This window comes from Salvelinus fontinalis, unplaced genomic scaffold, assembly GCF_029448725.1.
Source record: "Salvelinus fontinalis isolate EN_2023a unplaced genomic scaffold, ASM2944872v1 scaffold_0072, whole genome shotgun sequence".
In the NCBI taxonomy this organism is placed as follows: domain Eukaryota; kingdom Metazoa; phylum Chordata; class Actinopteri; order Salmoniformes; family Salmonidae; genus Salvelinus; species Salvelinus fontinalis.
Window position 1 is genome coordinate 529,930 of NW_026600281.1, and position 21,298 is coordinate 551,227.

Sequence of the window (21,298 nt, forward strand, 5' to 3'; positions counted from 1 at the left end):
AGAGAGAGAGATGTGTGTAATGAAAAAGCTAGAATCTATGCTTTGAAAATGATTTGTTTTGCCAAAAGAGGACAGTGTTTTAGTTGAAGGCTACTTTAAGAATCTGTGTCTGTGTGATAGACTGCACCATGTGGATGATCCAAGATGATGCTACTACACCAAAGATGGGGAGATCACACATGGCAGGCTATTTACATGCACAATTGTGTTATTACATGATATATCAAGAGCAATGTTGTATATTTAAGTATTTAAAAAATAATTGAACTAATAAAAAAAATAATGTCAACTATTGGAATTTTGCGCCTCTTTCCGAAACAGGTCATTAGCAATGAACTAATTAATTGTGTGAACTCATGACATATATTTACTTCATATGACATAAATAACACGAGCTAAGTGCAAACACCGTTCTCCCATTGGCTGTTCAACCTATCACTCAAGCAGTTTATTGCGTCACCCATCCACACCGCCGAAGCTCATTGGCTCAGCTGGTAGATGCCCCTACATGGTCAAAACGATTTCGCAATACTTCGAGCAGCTCTTAGGTACATTGTACTAAACAAAAAAAACAACACAAGACTTCATCAACTAACTTATATGGTCAACGAAAAAACGGACATTTACTCCCAACTTTTTATACTTTGATGGGCAATTGACGACACCTAAAAAAAGCAGACAAGGTACGTTGTTGATTTGGTATGTTTTTCCAAGTCATCTTCTATGGAAAAGGGTATAGCTAGCTAGGCTAAATGGAATCCACAAGCTGTAAGTCAATCGTGCTAAGTCACACAACAACTGTGGCCAGGCATGCTTAAAATAAAACTTTAGTTTGGTTTATCACACCGCTGTTTAGTAAACCATTTTAAAAGTATATAGTGATGGGCGTCCAAAGTGTGGTTTTGACGTTAGGTGATGTTATTTTCGGTTGTGGGAAATGCTGCTAGCTAGTGTTAGCCAGTTGCCGAGCTAGCTAACAAACTAACGCGTTAGCAAACCTCCACGCCTCCTGTTATTGCCAAATCACTTCACTCTCTAGCTTTTTTTTGTGTATTTCCATAAACATTCTAGCTAGTTAACTAGTTAGTCTCACGTCAAAACGTTGTGTGTTAGTGTTTAGTGAATTCACCGGCACAATTTTTATCCCAAAACGTCCGTTTCTTTTGCTTACCACTGCATGGCTACGGAGTTCCCCTCTCCGGTGGCACAAAGAATATCTGCCATGTACGGAGGGAGGTATGCGATGATGCAATCACAGGCAACACTAACTAGCAGACAGCTGAACTGACCGAGGGAGAGATGTCACATACACACAACTCCCTGTGTGACCAGACTAACGTTAGCTAGGATTTTCACTTTCCCTCAAGGAGAATAACATATGTTCGTGATGATATAGCTAAATGTTTTGGTGGGTGAATTCCCTCAAGGAGAATAACAATGGTCGGGACTTAACCAGATACCCACCACTTTGTCTCAGATCTGTTTACACAACAACAACAAATAATCCATCAACATTTTAATGTCAATATGAAATGCGCAATATTATTTAGCTATATATTCTAGATAAGTTTTTCGCAACAATGGAGCTTGTTTTCATAAATCCCATCATGTGTTTTACAATAAAAGTCATCTCTGGCTGAGCAGACTGAACATAAATGGGACTGTAGATCTGTCTTCATACTATGGGCACCAATACGGGCACCAATACGGGCACCAATACGGGCACCAATACGGGCACCAATACGGGCACCAATACGGGCACCAATACAGGCACCAATACAGGCACCAATACAGGCACCAATACAGGCACCAATAGTTCCAGTGCTTGGATTTTTTCCTCGCTGGTTATTTGGACAAATCACAATTTCACAGATGGATAGAATATTTAGAATTTCTGATGGGAAGGGCGTTTGACCCAGAGACTTGCCCTTAACTTGTAAATAGAGAGGGTGGAGTTCCTCGTTCTAGCATCTCTTCTCATAACTCATATGGACCCAGATCTTAATTGAGCTGCTGACCAATTACACAAAGGACTTTATTTCTGGTGAAATCAAGATGACTAGAAATGATATGGGGCTCCTGAGTAGCGGAGCGGTCTAAGCCACTGCATCTCAGTGCTAGAGGCGTCACTACAGACCCTGGTTTGATTCCAGGCTGTATCACAGTGGTCTAAGCCACTGCATCTCAGTGCTAGAGGCGTCACTACAGACCCTGGTTCGATTCCAGGCTGTATGGCCAGGGTAGGCCGTCATTGTAAATAATAGATTGTTCTTAACTGACTTGCCAAGTTAAATAAATGTTAAATTCAAAAAGATTGTGCTACTGAGGTTGAGTCCTGCTGTTTCCATGACTACCCTGACTCAAGTAGGTCTAACTAAAAGTGCTGTTTCCATGACTACCCTGACTCAAGTAGGTCTAACTAAAAGTGCTGTATCCCTGACTCAAGTAGGTCTAACTACAAGTGTTGTATCCCTGACTCAAGTAGGTCTAACTAAAAGTACTGTATCCCTGACTCAAGGTCTAACTAAAAGTGCTGTATCCCTGACTCAAGTAGGTCTAACTAAAAGTGCTGTATCCCTGACTCAAGTAGGTCTAACTAAAAGTGCTGTATCCCTGACTCAAGTAGGTCTAACTAAAAGTGCTGTATCCCTGACTCAAGTAGGTCTAACTAAAAGTGCTGTATCCCTGACTCAAGTAGGTCTAACTAAACGTGCTGTATCCCTGACTCAAGTAGGTCTGACTAAAAGTGCTGTTTCCATGACTACCCTGACTCAAGTAGGTCTAACTAAAAGTGCTGTTTCCATGACTACCCTGACTCAAGTAGGTCTGACTAAAAGTGCTGTTTCCATGACTACCCTGACTCAAGTAGGTCTAACTAAAGGTGCTGTTTCCCTGACTACCCTGACTCAAGCAGGTCTAACTAAAAGTGCTGTATCCCTGACTCAAGTAGGTCTAACTAAAAGTGCTGTATCCCTGACTCAAGTAGGTCTAACTAAACGTGCTGTATCCCTGACTCAAGTAGGTCTAACTAAAAGTGCTGTATCCCTGACTCAAGTAGGTCTAACTAAAAGTGCTGTTTCTATGACTACCCTGACTCAAGTAGGTCTGACTAAAAGTGCTGTTTCCATGACTACCCTGACTCAAGTAGCTCTAACTAAAAGTGCTGTTTCCATGACTACCCTGACTCAAGTAGCTCTAACTAAAAGTGCTGTTTCCATGACTACCCTGACTCAAGCAGGTCTGACTAAAAGTGCTGTTTCCATGACTACCCTGACTCAAGTAGGTCTAACTAAACGTGCTGTATCCCTGACTCAAGTAGGTCTAACTAAAAGTGCTGTATCCCTGGCTCAAGTAGGTCTAACTAAAAGTGCTGTTTCCATGACTACCCTGACTCAAGTAGGTCTAACTAAAAGTGCTGTTTCCCTGACTACCCTGACTCAAGTAGGTCTAACTAAAAGTGCTGTATCCCTGACTCAAGTAGGTCTAACTAAAAGTGCTGTTTCCATGACTACCCTGACTCAAGTATCTCTGACTAAAAGCTCATATTCTAGAATGTTCTTAGCTGTCACCTGTGTGTCGCCTCATTTCAACATGTGTTTCTTACACGTTTCATCTCAACACATTTCCATTGTCCTTCCAGACCCCAGTAACTCCAGTCGACAGGACTGCATCCAGACGCGCCAAGCCCATTCATCCAGAGTGTCGCCCAACCAGCACGCCAGTCATAGCAGACGGACGGTGAGACCAGTGGTCGGCAGATCCAAACCAAATGAGCGAGCGGTCGCAGCAGACGATAAACACGGAGCAGAACAGGGGGACTGTTAGTGTGATCCGGGGCCAGGCTAGTGGAGCGAAGACATCAGGACCACCAGGAGGAAGCTTACAGCGGGTACCCCAGCTAGTCCCTGTGACCCCAGCCGGAGCCGGAGGAGGCAAGGCCACCCCACCACCCAGCAAGATGAAGAAGACGTCGGGGGACAAGGACAGTGACGAGTACCGTCAGCGGCGGGAACGGAACAACCTGGCGGTTAAGAAGAGCCGGATGAGATCTAAGCAGAAGGCGCAGGACACGCAGCAACGTGTCAACGAGCTGAAAGAGGAGAACGAGAGGCTGGAAGCTAAGATCAAGCTGCTCAGCAAAGAGCTGTCTGTCCTCAAGGACCTCTTCCTGGAACACGCCCACAACCTGGCCGACAACGTCCAAGCGCCTGGCGCGGAGGGGGCCAGCCCTGCCCACAACAACAACAACAACAATGGGGCTTGTAACAACAATAACAACAGCCAGTGAGAAGAGGGCAGGGACATGAAATAGGATACCACATGGCACCCTATTCCCAATAGGGCTCTGGTCTAAAGTAGTGCACTACATAGGGAATAGGGTGCCATAGGGCTCTGGTCTAAAGTAGTGCACTACATAGTGAATAGGGTGCCATAGTGCTCTGGTCTAAAGTAGTGCACTACATAGGGAATAGGGTGCCATTTTTGAGTCACCATGGTGATGGTAGATAGACAGCTCGCCACTGCTTCTTAACCGTTACTGGAGTTTCTTCCTCTCTCTCCTCCCAGAGATGATATATACTGGCAGAGAGATTTCACCGTTGTCTTTCTTCCTCTCTCTCCTCCCAGAGATGATATATACTGGCAGAGAGATTTCACCGTTGTCTTTCTTCCTCTCTCTCCTCCCAGAGATGATATATACTGGCAGAGAGATTTCACCGTTGTCTTTCTTCCTCTCTCTCCTCCCAGAGATGATATATACTGGCAGAGAGATTTCACCGTTGTCTTTCTTCCTCTCTCTCCTCCCAGAGATGATATATACTGGCAGAGAGATTTCACTGTTGTCTTTCTCTGTGCTTTCTGATTGGTTCACAATAATGAGATTTTTTTAAAGAGTTTCAGGTCAGGAATTGTCCACTTTTTTTTTTTGTTGTTGTTGTTGTTGACTATTTGGATACATTTCTAAAGAGACCCTGTTGTGTTGTGTCACAAGATAAACTATTCACTAGTTAAGATGATGTGGGGGGGGGCGGAGGGGGGGGGGGTATAGCTTTTTTCCCCTTTGGTTTCTTGTTCCTTTTTGTAAAGAATGTTTGGTGAACTAGCTACCATTCGTCTGGCATTTTAGTATTGTCAGTACTTTCACTACGTCTGAAGTTAATCAGAATGATGTATGTCTATTTTGGATGTCCGGCGGCGTCAGACACGTTGTACATTTTTTTTTAAATATTTTTTAAAAAATATATATTTCTTTGTGTCCTAATCGAATGTGCTTTACTTGTGCTTTGATCTCTTTTTGGGTAGAAGGGGACTGTAAAATATCAAGAGTCAAATAAAAAAGAGGTAGGATCGGATTGGACCCAAAAACCTAACTTGTGATCAGAACGCTTAAACCTTTTATTTGTTGTTGTTGTTGTGCAAGACGTGTAGTTGTTGACGTCAAACGGGAGCTGTGCATGATGTCAAGTTAGGTTTTTCAGGCCTGTGTGAGATACAGTCCGTCACTGTATTAATTCACCCCCCCCCCCCCCCAGTAGTTCCACAGGCTTCAGACACAGCCCGTTCAGACCCAGATAAGACCCGAGGTCGGCATCTCAAATAGCAGCCCTGTTCCCTAGACCGGTGCACTAGTTTTGACCCCTATGTGTCGCTCGTCTCAACAAAAAAGGAAAGGTAGTTCACTAAATAGGGAATAAGGTTCCATTTGGGATGCAGACGGGACAGAGGTGTGTTCACGTTTTTTAAGGAGTGTCCCAGACTAGACAGTCCAGACTATCATGCACCTCCGTGGGATTAAACTCCAGACGTTTCGCATGGCGTCACAGACCACTGGCTAAACCCAAGTTAAGCCTTTCTCCCTAAAAAACCTGGAGAGAAAGATAGAATGGCTCATTGTCCTGTTGTTCTGTTCTGGGCGTTGGGGATGCTACATTAACTCCTAATTAGCCCACGGGGCTAGCTAGAACAGAGCGAGGCACGTTGGCTCCCGTCTCCAGTGGTGTCAGGCTCAGTCAGCGGCTATCAGAATGTACAGAAAGAATCTTTCCATCAGAATGTACAGAAAGAATCTTTCCATCAGAATGTACAGAAAGAATCTTTCCATCAGAATGAATAGAAAGAATCTTTCCATCAGAATGTACAGAAAGAATCTTTCCATCAGAATGTATAGAAAGAATCTTTCCATCAGAATGTATAGAAAGAATCTTTCCATCAGAATGAATAGAAAGAATCTTTCCATCAGAATGAATAGAAAGAATCTTTCCATCAGAATGTACAGAAAGAATCTTTCCATCAGAATGTATAGAAAGAATCTTTCCATCAGAATGAATAGAAAGAATCTTTCCATCAGAATGTATAGAAAGAATCTTTCCATCAGAATGTACAGAAAGAATCTTTCCATCAGAATGAATAGAAAGAATCTTTCCATCAGAATGTACAGAAAGAATCTTTCCATCAGAATGTATAGAAAGAATCTTTCCATCAGAATGTATAGAAAGAATCTTTCCATCAGAATGTATAGAAAGAATCTTTCCATCAGAATGTACAGAAAGAATCTTTCCATCAGAATGTATAGAAAGAATCTTTCCATCAGAATGTATAGAAAGAATCTTTCCATCAGAATGAATAGAAAGAATCTTTCCATCAGAATGTATAGAAAGAATCTTTCCATCAGAATGTACAGAAAGAAAAGGCAAGACTGATTTTTTGTGTTTGTTTCTGTTGTCAGACTTGAGTAAATTATCCAGCTTTGTGGGTAATTGTCTTACCATAGGATTGTCTTCTCTGAAACAACGGCATATTCTGATGTTGTGATGATGATGATGATGATGTGTATTTGGCCAGAGGAGTCCACGTTGAGTGTCTGTGATTTTATAGGGTGTGCGTCCCCAATGGCACACTGTTCCCTATATAAGTGCACTACTTTTTTGAGTAGAGCCTTGTCAACAGGCAGTGCACTATAATAACGTCTAGGGTGCCTTTTGGAGCCCTGTTGTAGACTTCTGTACCTCAGGCTACCAGTATTAGCCACACCAAACAGGGGCCTTTTGGTTCTTTCTCAACAAGACCTCTGAAGCGTCTTTTCAAATTGTTTTTTTTTTTGTTTGTATTCTTTGTTTTTCTACAACTTGGATTTTAGAAAGCAGCATGACGGAAGTGGTTTGCATGGGGGGGGGGGCACTGTTCAAATATGTAATTTCTTTTGCACTACAAAAAAGAGAAACGATAGCAGATCTGGGCATATTGAAACTGTTGTCTTCAACATGTTGTGCTGGTTTGCTGTTGTTGTTGGAACAGAAGAGATCACACGAAATTGAAAATAATGTCTGAATTCAAGATAGAAAAAATATTTTGTAAAAAAAAGAATGTGACAAATTTGATGAAAATATTTCCGTGAATATATGTGTTGGTTTGAATGTTGCTGGGCAGCATTTTTCTCTTAGCTAGACTTGCTCTTTTTTTTTATAAGATTATATTGGGGTAACGTGCATTGTAAATTAAAATTGAGTACAAACTTTCCAACCAAGCATTTTGTTTTTGTGTGTGTGTGTGTAATCAATGTTTTATGGGAATTGTAAACACATACGCTAGGCTGCATCTCAATTGAATTAAGCATTTTATATATATACATATATATATATATATATATATATATATATATATATATATATATATATACAGTGGGGAGAACAAGTATTTGATACACTGTCGATTTTGCAGGTTTTCCTACTTACAAAGCATGTAGAGGTCTGTAATTGTTTATCATAGGTACACTTCAACTGTGAGAGACGGAATCTAAAACAAAAATCCAGAAAATCACATTGTATGATTTATAAGTAATTATTTTGCATTAATTTAACATAATTACAAATAATTTGTGCAAATTAACCGCAAGAAGCCCAAACAGATAATATTTCACTAAAACACAATAATTTCAGACCTTGCTTACATTTGTATACAGTGGCTTGCGAAAGTATTCACCCCCCTTGGTATTTTTCCTATTTTGTTGCCTTACAACCTGGAATTAAAATAGATTTTATGGGGGGGTTTGTATCATTTGATTTACACAACATGTCTACCACTTTGAAGATGCAAAATATTTTTTTATTATGAAACAAACAAAAAATAAGACAAAACAATTTGAGTGTGCATAACGTTTCAACCCCCAAAGTCAATACTTTGTAGAGCCACCTTTTACAGAAATTACAGCTGCAAGTCTCTTGGGGTATGTCTCTATAAGCTTGGCACATCTAGCCACTGGGATTTTTGCACATTCTTCAAGGCAAAACTGCTCCAGCTCCTTCAAGTTGGATGGGTTCTGCTGGTGTGCAGCAATCTTAAAGTCATACCACAGATTCTCAATTGGATTGAGGTCTGAGCTTTGACTAGGCCATTCCAAGACATTTAAATGTTTCCCCTTAAACTACTCGAGTGTTGCTTTAGCAGTATGCTTAGGGTCATTGTCCTGCTGGAAGGTGAACCTCCGTCCCAGTCTCAAATTTCTGTAAGACTGAAACAGGTTTCCCTCAAGAATTTCCCTGTATTTAGCGCCATCCATCATTCCTTCAATTCTGACCCGTTTCCCAGTCCCCGCCGATGGAAAAATATCCCCACAGCATGATGCTGCCACCCATGCTTCACTGTGGGGATGGTGTTCTCGGGGTGATGAGAGGTGTTGGGTTTGCGCCAGACATAGCGTTTTCCTTGAAAGCCAAAAATAATAATTTTAGTCTCATCTGACCAGAGTACCTTATTCCATATGTTTGGGGAGTCTCCACATGCCTTTTGGCGAACACCAAACGTGTTTGCTTATTTTTTTCTTTAAGCAATGGCATTTGTCTGGCCACTCTTCCATAAAGCCCAACTCTGTGGAGTGTACGGCTTAAAGTGGTCCTATGGACAGATACTCCAATCTCCACTGTGGAGCTTTGCAGATCCTTCAGGGTTATCTTTGGTCTGTTTGTTGCCTCTCTGATTAATGCCCTCCTTGCCTGGTCCATGAGTTTTGTTGGGCGGCCCTCTCTTGGCAGGTTTGTTGTGGTGCCATATTCTTTCCATTTTATAATAATGGATTTAATGATGCTCCGTGGGATGTTCAAAGTTTGTGATATTTTTTTATAACCCAACCCTGATCTGTACTTCTCCACTACTTTGTCCCTGACCTGTTTGGGGAGCTCCTTGGTCTTCATGGTGCCGCTTGCTTGGTGGTGTTGCAGACTCTGGGCCTTTCAGAACAGGTGTAAATATACTGAGATCATGTGACAGATCATGGGTTGGTCAAAAATAGTGCACTACAGAGGGAATAGGGTGCCATAGGGCTCTGGTCTAAAGTAGTGCACTATATAGGGAATAGGGTTCGATTTGGTACTTGTCCAGGGGGACTTGGTTATCTAACTCACACTCCTGACTCACTGTTCCAACCAGAGCTCAGTAAACAGCTCTGTACAGAGAAGGGAGCAAGCCAGCTTTGTTCAGTGAGGCCTTTGATTAGCTAGCTCGTCATTCTGTCACTAGGTGAGCACAGAGCCAAGTTCTATTTCTGTTTGGCTCTGAACGCTGAGTCAATGAACACAGCTTATTTAAGACCTGTGCAAACACCCCGGCAGAGAACAGGGTGGAGCCACCACTCGGGGGCACGGGGAGGGACAATAGTACACCATCTACCTTATTAAACAGCCTTCGACACAAAGCAAACATTTCATCGGCAGCGGTTCACCTCTCAGTCCTCTACCTCACTCTGTATCTCTTCATGGTGAGCCCTGTCAAGATTCTACCTGCCAATAATCACCCTTCACCCCTTCCCTCTCGGTGCCCCCGCCCTCCTCCCTAAACTTATAAATCATGTTTAAGGATTGGAGGATAAATCTTTAGCTCTCAGTCAAGATAACGTATTGAATCATTGACGCAGTGTTATTCAGACCCTAAATAGACCTGCGATATGGTTCAATAGGGTCTATTACGACAGCGGTGTTAGAGAGAACCTGCCTGCAGCCTTCCCAGTGTCCACTGGGTCTTCCCTCCATGTTCCTGCTCAGAGAGATGACGTGTATCTTCCATGTGGAGTCTGTAGATTGAGACGTGTAATAACATCTACGTAGAAAGGGGTCAGTGCGCTGTGATCAGCGTGTTAACATCGGCCCTGCTCTGCCTGGCCTTCAATCAGTCTTTATTGGTCTAATTTAAGTTTTTCACTAGTACTAAAGATGTAGGTTATTTTAGGAAAAAAATTTAATGTGTAGAAGGTATAGAATAGTAAGCTAAGACGTTCCAAGTCGGCTAGACGTATTGAATAGGCCCGTTGCCTTTGATTCGTTATATGCGACTGCGAGAAATACCTAGCTCTGGTCCATGGTGTTACGTGCGGCGTGCTGTCGCCGCTAAGCGAGCTGCTCGTAACGCCCCTGGACGAGAGCTAAGAAATACCTCTCTCCATTTGTGCTCAGTTGGAAGGGGTTTCCCTTGCTGCAACAACAGAGGGAGCTCCCTGCCCGTTGACATGAGTCTGGCTGGTGCCTGGTTCCTCTGTGCCTTGGTTACGCTCACACAACCCCATGTCACGTTATTACACGGGTTCTCTCGCTAGAGTAGCCTACTTCATTCCTCATTAACTTTACAAGAACAAGTTTATGATGAACATGAATGTATGCACATAAACCATTTCAATCGAAAATAATACAAATAAAAAACGTGTAAAACACCAAAGTATTGTATGCTCCTATATGTCGTGTAACCTTACTAATAAACTAATGCGGCTCACTTTATTGTTAACGTTTTGACGAGGTTCAGATCTGACTCCAATCACACGGGGGGCTGCTAACACCTTAATTGGGGAGGACGTGCTCGTGGTAACGGCTGCGGCAGAATTTGGTGGAATGGTATCAAACATGCCATTTTCATTTATTCCGTTCCAGCCATTATTATGAGCCGTCCTCCCCTCACCAGCCTCCGCTGGACTCGAGCCGTTTGCGTCTCTTTACTTTTGAAATGTTAACGATCTGAGTAAAGAGAGTCGTGCGTCAGTTAAACCAGGGCGATCTATCTGTCTCTCACATTTGATCACGTATTTATCCAAGCCCCCCCCAGATAGTAAACTCACGACGCTGGGCGACGAGCCCCCCCCCCCCCCCCCCCCCCCCGAAAAGCGCGCAACAGGTAGCCGCGCCTGCTCTTCCGCAGAGGAAGCAGCCAGTCGCAAACTGCGTGCGGTGCTGCGGACGCTGTCAGTTGATGTCTCAGGTATCTAGTCAGTTACAACTGAGAGAGATTACTGCTCCGTGTACTAGAGAGATTACTGCTTTGTATACTTTCATACATGATTCTCATCGGTGCACTTTTTTTTTGCACATAGAATCAAATTTAAGTATTGATTTAAATGTTGTGAATTGATAAATGTGTGGCACTGTGCACATGTATTTGCATATTGTCCTATTTAGTTTGACTATTAGGCCAACCTTATTATTTGACCAATATTTATTGTGTTTCTAACAAATCTGTTGTGAAAACTGGCGTTAGTCCTCCACCTCCATCGCATTGATACATATGAAAGAGAAAAGAGAATATGTAGATAAAAGAAAATAAAACATATTTTTTTATGAATACATTATGAAATAGCTTATGTTTAAATAGTAGATATATTATACACGTCATTTATATCTGCTTTACCGTTAGTAGAAACGTCGATGGAACAGCATGTTAGATAACCAAATAATATGTCATGTGAAATATGTAAAATATTTGGGACTTAATTATTAAAATAACTTGTTTTATATTGAAATTATGCTGTTGCCATGGCTCTGCTGGGGACGTTTGGTGCTCAAATGTAACGGTGAAACTGTTCGGATGAGATTATATATTAGAAAATAAATCAAATTTGTTATACAAGTTCAAAAAAATATTTAAATAATGTCAAATCAAATGTGTTTGTAATTATATAATATTAATATTTCAAAAGCATTTTTTTAAGTGATCCCATTTATTAAATTCAATACATATTCTCCAGGTCTAAAGTGATTTGAGCCTTGGATCTCCAGTCTAGCGTACTATAACCCTACTGCTGCGTAAAGGCGCGCAATAGGACCCTGCATATCGCGCGTACCGCCCCCTTCACTCGGTATATATAGGAGAGAGGAGAGTCGTTTGACAGTTGTGAGGTTCAGCAGCGTGGAGTAGTTCAACCTGCAGCTCAAACAGTGTACGTTTGAACTATAGTCTCGAGAAACCAGTCGTACCAGGGAAAGTCACCAGGCTTTATTCAAGACTTTTAGTTTATAGCTTTTCGTGGCGAGTTAGAGATTTACTTCCTACCTGTGAAGGAGCTGTCCTGTTTTATTCGTCTAGCCAGTGCGGCTTCCTCCGGTACTGTGAGCAAGCTGGATTCCCGCAGCTCCTCACCATGTCTGGCGGGTTATAGATATTCCATGGAGCAACCAAACCTCTATGAGGTCGCCCCACGATCCATAATGACCAGCCAAGTCCAGAGTCAGAGTCAGCAAAGCGCCTACTGCTACAAAGACCCCTCCGCTGCTGGACCCGTCGCCGGAGCAGGAGGAGACCTCGGCGAGATGTGTGAGAACGAAAACTCCATTGACATCAGCGCCTACATCGACCCAGCAGCCTTCAACGACGAGTTCCTGGCTGATCTATTCCACAACAGCTCGAAGCAAGAGAAACTCAAGCTGGCGAACAGTGAGTACGAATCCTACCCCCACGGGGTGAGCTCTGGCCCGGGGGCGCACCACCAACAGCACCAGCAGCAGCAGCACCAGCACCAGCAGCAGCAGGGCTATGGTTGTATGCCCGGGTATATGGACACATCTAAACTTGAACCCATTTACGACACCCAGTCGACGAGAATCAGACCTGTGGCGATAAAGCAAGAGCCCAGAGAAGAAGACGAAATTAGCCATTCTATGCCCCCCACCTACCACCATTCCCACCAGCATCTCCCACAGCACCTATCCCATCTCCAGTACCAGATTGCGCACTGCGCTCAGACAACCATGCATCTCCAACCGGGACACCCGACGCCTCCACCGACTCCCGTTCCGAGCCCACACCACAGGGATGGCAGCATGTCCTCCGTTGGATCCATGAAGATGATGGGACGCGACGAACGAGACCGGGACCGAGACCGGGGTAAATCCAAAAAGCGCGTCGACAAGGCCAGCACGGAGTACCGTTTGAGGCGTGAGAGGAACAACGTCGCGGTGAGGAAGAGTAGAGACAAGGCGAAAATGCGCAATGTAGAGACGCAGCATAAAGTGGTAGAACTGGCGTCGGACAACGAAAGACTACGGAAGAGAGTGGAACATCTTACCCGAGAACTGGACACATTAAGGGGCATCTTCAGACAACTTCCCGATGGATCTTTCAAACCCATGGCCAACTGCCAGTGAACACGGACTAGAGTGGCTTTTTTTACATGATGACTTTTAAACACTTACTTGTACACGTCTCCTGGGTATAGCCTGCCGCGCTATAGATTCATCTGACAGATTGTGACTGCAACAGTTTGTTTCTTTAAGGAGAGACAGGGCAGCTGAGGTACACATGCCTTCTGTACTTAAACAATAAGCTCATTTCTCCACGTTTGAACAGTGGACCTGTGTGTGTGTGTGTGTGTGTGTGTGTGTGTGTGTGTGTGTGTGTGTGTGTGTGTGTGTGTGTGCGTGTGCGTGTGCGTGTGTGTGTGTGTGTGTGTGTGTGTGTGTGTGTGTGTGTGTGTGCCTTTTATTATATAACATTGTGTGTTAAGCCACGCAACAACCACATATCAGTGCAGCTGAAGGCGCAAAGGAACAATAATCACTAGCCTGCTCGATGTTCATGTTTTAACGTTAAACATCTCAATACTGTGTTCTTGCCTTACTAAACTAAACATTTGTGCATTTGACTTATAGAGCTTACAGTATATTATTAAACTGTAAAGTGCACACAGCTTTCCAAATAAGTAATTTTTTTTTTTTTGCAAAGCAAAAAAATATATATAAAAAATCTGAGCGGTGATCAGAATGTTTCCCATTTCTTGGTGTTCAGACAGGAAGCCCATATAAGGTACAGAGATAGCATTATATATCCTGTCTGCTGTGTTCAGCATTCACACATCGGGGAGATCTATGGACTGAATTAAATGCCACAGCAAACGACTGCAAATGTGTTCTACTGTGGTGCCTGCTTCTTCACGAGCCGTTTTGTTGCGTGCGCTATATATGTCTTCAAAATACAACCGAATGAGGCACATTGTATTTCTTCCATACGTTTGGGTACTAATCTGAACACGCCTCTCAGTGTAAATAAAACTCTTTATAAACTCAAAGTATAGCTTTGTATTTATGTATTATTGATTAAAAAAATAAAATGTGAAAAGGGTTCCTCTTCACTCTTAGAAAAAAGGGTTTCCAAAAGGGTTCTTCGGCTGTCTCCATAGGAGAACCGTTTTTGGTTCCAGGTAAAACCCTTTTCTGTTCCATGTACTGTAGAACCCTCTGTGGAAAGAGTTCTACATGGAACCCAAAACGGTTCTACTTGGAACCAAAAGGGTTCTACCTGGAATCAACAAGGGTTCTTCAAAAAGGTTCTAGATTGCACCTTTTTTTTCTTTCAAAGAAAGTATAGCTATGCAATGTTTGTTGCCCTCGTCTTCTGTCTGATGGTTTCACACGAAGAAGATCAACCCTTTGACCTGTTTTCTCACTGGTTGAGCTGTGAAATACTGTTTGAAGCTTGCTTCTCCACAGTGGCAACTCGCCTGTCACTGTTCTTTCCCCCGAGCAGCCTTCCTGCAAGCCTGATGTCATCCTTCAGTGCCTTTTGACTTCTCTCTCTCTCTGTGAAGTAAGACTTTGGACTTTTACCACTGGCTGAGACTTCTTGGATTCTATACATGTTCTAGAATGTTCTAGACTCTTATTGGATTCTATACATGTTCTAGACTCTTATTGGATTCTATACATGTTCTAGACTCTTATTGGATTATATACATGTTCTAGAATGTTCTAGACTCTTTTTGGATTCTATACATGTTCTAGAATGTTCTAGACTCTTATTGGATTCTATTCATCAAATGCCACGATATAGAGACTTTACATTAAGGAAAAGGAAGCACTTTTTTGTAGTTTATTTTTTACAAACTGCTATTGCCAATGTTATAGAAAAAATGTTTAAATTGTAAAATGAACCTATATGATAAATGCCAAAAAAAAGTATGAATTTTAATAAAAGAGCATCGTCTCATATGAACATTTCGTCTTGGTTTGATGTGTTTTACACAAAGGGGTTTACATTTTCCACATTTTCTTTGAATCTGCATTTAGGATAAGGCTGTATAGTTCATTGGATACCAGTCTACATTCCACAGACCACAGCATTCCGTACAGGATTCATTCAGGACACTCGCTGGACCTTGGACCCCTGGAGTTAATGATTGAATGTAGGTTATTATCAAGTTAGGGTAAAACGATTGGATGCGATAAGAAGCTAGAATACCACTTTTGACTACAGATCTCACTGTCTCACTTACCTCTCAGCACGTCATTCAGCTCCATGAAAGATTACACTCATCGGTAGATTAACGTCGGTAGATGGCGCTTATCAAGCACTACGGATAATCCTATTAAATCGTTAAACTTTATGCTTTTCACATTCCTTTTTGAATAGGCAAAAAATAACCCCCCAAACTAAACAAATATAAATCTACAGCAGCAAACATTTGAAGAGACAAACACAACATAACACGACATATAATAACAAATATAACGCTTTAAATTGGGCCTATCTAGAATAATACATTATATATGTGTTAGATTAGGCATTAAGACACACACAGGAAGAATTATAGATGTGTTGTTTTTAATCTCAGTGAAAGTACCAGTTAGCGAAACCTTCTTGTACATTAATGGAGATACTCACTTTCTAAACACTGGCAAATCTTTACAAACAGTTCCTTTCAGTTCACGCCTCCATCGGTGCAATTAATCAGTGTACAACCACATCAATCACCCCTAATCAATCAGTCAGGTCATCAGTCCGATCCCTGAATACAACACTCATTAAGAGAGCTGAAGAGATACAGCTGATCCTTCTCAATCAGTCACTCATTGAGAATAACACCGGTATTCATCTTGATGTAAATTACAATACAATGTCAAGTATCTGTGTGAACGGCCTTTGTGTTGGCCTGTTAGTCCAGCTCACCAAACTGATAACCATTGGCCTGTTAGTCTGTACTAATAACTATTGGCCTGCTAGTCCAGCTCACCATACTGATAAGCTTTGGCCTGTTAGTCCAACTCACCATACTGATAACTATTAGCCTGCTAGTGCAGCTCACCATATTGATAACCGATCCCTCATGTCTTCTTCTACCTGGCAAATCACATCGTTAATGATTTAGCTCAGCTCCTCCTCAACTCCTCAAAGTCTCAGTGAGGCGTCATCTTTCCGTTCATGTTATAGAGGATGTTCACATGCAAAGAACCCTCCGTCCCAGGTTCTGGATGTTAATAAAGTTCACATGCAAAGAACCCTCCGTCCCAGGTTCTGGGTGTTAATAAAGTTCACATGCAAAGAACCCTCCGTCCCAGGTTCTGGATGTTAATAAAGTTCACATGCAAAGAACCCTCCGTCCCAGGTTCTGGATGTTAATAAAGTTCACATGCTAAGAACCCTCCGTCCCAGGTTCTGGATGTTAATAAAGTTCACATGCTAAGAACCCTCCGTCCCAGGTTCTGGATGTTAATAAAGTTCACATGCTAAGAACCCTCCGTCCCAGGATGTTAATAAAGTTCACATGCTAAGAACCCTCCGTCCCAGGTTCTGGATGTTAATAAAGTTCACATGCTAAGAACCCTCCGTCCCAGGTTCTGGATGTTAATAAAGTTCACATGCTAAGAACCCTCCGTCCCAGGTTCTGGATGTTAATAAAGTTCACATGCTAAGAACCCTCCGTCCCAGGTTCTGGATGTTAATAAAGTTCACATGCTAAGAACCCTCCGTCCCAGGTTTTGGATGTTAATAAAGTTCACATGCTAAGAACCCTCCGTCCCAGGTTCTGGATGTTAATAAAGTTCACATGCTAAGAACCCTCCGTCCCAGGTTCTGGATGTTAATAAAGTTCACATGCTAAGAACCCTCCGTCCCAGGTTCTGGATGTTAATAAAGTTCACATGCTAAGAACCCTCCGTCCCAGGTTCTGGATGTTAATAAAGTTCACATGCTAAGAACCCTCCGTCCCAGGTTCTGGATGTTAATAAAGTTCACATGCTAAGAACCCTCCGTCCCAGGTTCTGGATGTTAATAAAGTTCACATGCTAAGAACCATCCGTCCCAGGTTCTGGATGTTAATAAAGTTCACATGCTAAGAACCCTCCGTCCCAGGTTCTGGATGTTAATAAAGTTCACATGCTAAGAACCATCCGTCCCAGGTTCTGGATGTTAATAAAGTTCACATGCTAAGAACCATCCGTCCCAGGTTCTGGATAATTTTCTTATTGTTATTTTATCCTTTTTTTAACCAGGCAAGTCATTTAAGAACAAATTCTTATTTACATTGACGTCCTACCCCGGCCAGCGCTGGGCCCATTGTGCACCACCCTATAGGACTCTCAATCACTGGCCGGATGTGATACAGCCTGGATTCGAACCAGGGACTACGGAGACGCCTCTTGGCACCGAGATGTTTCAGACCGCTGCGCCACCAGGGTATTTAGATTAAACAACACTAGAGAAACAACATGGAAACACGACTTTGTTTCTTTGTATACCTTTTAATAAATTCTCCCAGAGTTGGTTCTTCTTCAGGACCTTGTGGTAAACAGACCAGCTATAAGATACCGTGGCCTTTGTCGCGTCACAAAATCACTGACCAAATAAAGTCCAGAAGAATGTGCCGGGTATATCTAAAACTTGTGCCTGGAGAAGTGAAGTCCACCTAGTTAGAATCAGTGTTGTCTTTCTTACTCTGTGACTGTGTTCACACAATCAGTTGCTCTGTGATTCACTCTATAAATCATTACTGTTTCCAAACTGCTGTCAAACAAGGGAGGGCCTATGTGTGTGTGTGTGTGTGTGTGTGTGTGTGTGTGTGTGTGTGTGTGTGTGTGTGTGTGTGTGTGTGTGTGTGTGTGTGTGTGTGTGTGTGTGTGTGTGTGTGTGTGTGTGTGTGTGTATGTGTGTGTGTGTGTATGTGTGTGTGTGTGTATGCTTGTGTATGTGTGTGTGTGTCTGTGTGTATGTGTGTGTGTGTGTGTGTGTGTGATGTATCTGCCCTGACCTGGCCCATAAACATCTGGGAGATAGATCCACAGTCAGCCAACAGTATGTGCCACGCCAATATTCTTCCCCATTCAGTGTGCCGCGCCAATATTCCTCCCCATTCAGTTCTCCTGTGATTCATGTGAAGAGCTCTCTAGTGACGACGGCTCCTAAAAGAAAATGTGTAGAACTGAGTTGAATATTGGACTGTGATCTCTGATATATGGTGGGTGAAACTGACACATTTTGAACCAAAATGTCAGCCGTCTGTGCTGGTATCCATTCACGTCCACCACAGTAGATTACTAAATCAAATACAAGTTTATTTTTCATATGCTTCATGAACAACAGATGTACACTAACGGTGAAATGCTTAATTACAGGCCGTTCCCAACAACGCAGAGAGAAAGAAAACAGAGAAATAATAGAAAAGTAATAACACTTAATAATAAAGTCATAATAAATACACAATGAGTAACAATAACATGGCTATATACAGGAAGTACCAGGTAATAACATGGCTATATACAGGGAGTACCAGGTAATAACATGGCTATATACAGGAAGTACCAGTACTGAGGTAATAACATGGCTATATACAGGAAGTACCAGGTAATAACATGGCTATATACAGGGAGTACCAGGTAATAACATGGCTATATACAGGAAGTACCAGGTAATAACATGGCTATATACAGGGAGTACCAGGTAATAACATGGCTATATACAGGAAGTACCAGGTAATAACATGGCTATATACAGGAAGTACCAGGTAATAACATGGCTATATACAGGGAGTACCAGGTAATAACATGGCTATATACAGGAAGTACCAGGTAATAACATGGCTATATACAGGAAGTACCAGGTAATGACATGGCTATATACAGGAAGTACCAGGTAATAACATGGCTATATACAGGAAGTACCAGATAATAACATGGCTATATACAGGAAGTACCAGGTAATAACATGGCTATATACAGAGGGTACCAGGTAATAACATGGCTATATACAGGAAGTATCAGGTAATAACATGGCTATATACAGGAAGTACCAGATAATAACATGGCTACATACAGGAAGTACCAGTACTGAGGTAATAACATGGCTATATACAGGAAGTACCAGGCAATAACATGGCTATATACAGGAAGTACCAGGTAATAACATGGCTATATACAGGAAGTACCAGTACTGAGGTAATAACATGGCTATATACAGGAAGTACCAGTACTGAAGTAATAACATGGCTATATACAGGAAGTACCAGTACTGAGGTAAAAACATGGCTATATACAGGAAGTACCAGTAGTGAGGTAATAACATGGCTATATACAGGAAGTACCAGTACTGAGGTAATAACATGGCTATATACAGGAAGTACCAGTACTGAGTCAATGTGCAGGGGTACCAGGTAATAACATGGCTATATGCAGGGAGTACCAGGTGATAACATGGCTATATACAGGAAGTACCAGGTAATAACATGGCTATATACAGGAAGTACCAGGTAATAACATGGCTATATACAGGAAGTACCAGTACTGAGTCAATGTGCAGGGGTACGAGGTAATAACATGTCTATATCCAGGAAGTACCAGGTAATAACATGGCTATATACAGGAAGTACCAGTACTGAGTCAATGTGCAGGGGTACAAGGTAATAACATGGCTATATACAGGATGTACCAGCACTGAGTCAATGCACAGGGATACAAGGTAGTTGAGATAGATATGTACATATAACTAAAAATAAAGTGACTAAGCAACAGGATATATAATAAGCAGTAGCATCAGCGTATGTGATGAGTCAAAAATGGGTCAGTGCAGATAGTTAAATAGTTAACCAATAGCTACCCGGACTAAACTATTTATCAGTCTTATGGCTTGGAGGTAGAACCTGTTCAGGGTCCTGTTGGTTCCAGACCTGGCGCATCGGTATTGCTTGCCGTGCGGTAGCAGAGAAAACAGTCCATAACTTGGGAGACAATTTTTAGGGACTTCTTCTGACACCACCTGCTATAGAGGTCCTGGATGGCAGGGAGCTCGGCCCCAGAGATGTACTGGGCTGTACGCACTACCCTCTGTAGCGCCTTGTGGTCAGATGCCAAGCAATTGCCTTACCAGGTGGTGATGCAGCCAGTCTGGATGCTCTCGATGCTAAACCAGGAAGTGACGCAGCCAGTCAGGATGCTCTCGATGCCAAACCAGGAAGTGACGCAGCCAGTCAGGATGCTCTCGATGCCACACCAGGAAGTGACGCAGCCAGTCAGGATGCTCTCGATGCCAAACCAGGAAGTGACGCAGCCAGTCAGGATGCTCTCGATGCCAAACCAGGCGGTGACGCAGCCAGTCTGTATGCTCTCAATAGTGCAGCTGTAGAACATTTTGAGGATCTGAGGACCAAATAATTTCCAGCATCCTGAGGGGTCATAGGTCGTTCCCTCTTCACGACTGTGTTGATGTGTTTGGACCATGATAGATCCTAAGTGACACTGAGGAACTTGAAGCTCATGACCCGCTCCACTACAGCCTCGTCAATCGCCCTCCACTTCCTGTAGTCCACGATCAACTCCTTCGTCTTCGCCGACGTTGAAGGACAGGTTGTTGTCCTGGCAGTACACTCATCGTCGTCGTGATCAGGCCTACCACCGTCATATCGTCAGTAAACTTGACGATGGCGTTGGAGTCGTGCACAGCCACGCAGTCGTAGGTGAACAGGGAGTACAGGAGGGGACTAAGCACGCACCCCTGAGGGGCCCCTGTGTTGAGGGTCAGCGTGGCGGATGTGTTGTTGCCTATCCTCGCCACCTGAGAGCGGCCCGTTCAGGAAGTCCAGGATCCAGCTGCAGAGGGAAGTGTTTAGTCCCAGGGTCCTTAGCTCCTTAGCTTAGTGATGAGCTTTGAGGGCACTATGGTGTTGAACGCTGAGCTGTAGTCAATGAACAGCATTCTCACATAGGTATTCCTCTTGTCCAGGTGGGAAAGGGTAGTGTGGAGTGCAATTGAGATTGCGTCATCTGTGGATCTGTTGGGGCGGTATGCAAAT

At 42.9% G+C, this 21,298-nt stretch overlaps 2 protein-coding genes across 2 annotated transcripts; both read left to right on the forward strand.

The window, feature by feature from the left end:
• The first annotated feature begins 495 nt into the window (after nucleotides 1–495).
• On the forward strand, nucleotides 496–7,518 carry cebpg (CCAAT enhancer binding protein gamma). Its single transcript, XM_055911563.1, has 2 exons — nucleotides 496–683; nucleotides 3,641–7,518. The coding sequence occupies exon 2, from the start codon at nucleotides 3,770–3,772 to the stop codon at nucleotides 4,286–4,288; it is 519 nt and encodes a 172-aa protein (XP_055767538.1). The 5' UTR covers nucleotides 496–683; nucleotides 3,641–3,769; the 3' UTR covers nucleotides 4,289–7,518.
• Nucleotides 7,519–12,130: 4,612 nt separating this feature from the next.
• On the forward strand, nucleotides 12,131–15,236 carry cebpa (CCAAT enhancer binding protein alpha). The gene has a single exon (XM_055911555.1). The coding sequence runs from the start codon at nucleotides 12,414–12,416 to the stop codon at nucleotides 13,389–13,391; it is 978 nt and encodes a 325-aa protein (XP_055767530.1). The 5' UTR covers nucleotides 12,131–12,413; the 3' UTR covers nucleotides 13,392–15,236.
• The last annotated feature ends 6,062 nt before the right edge of the window (nucleotides 15,237–21,298 follow it).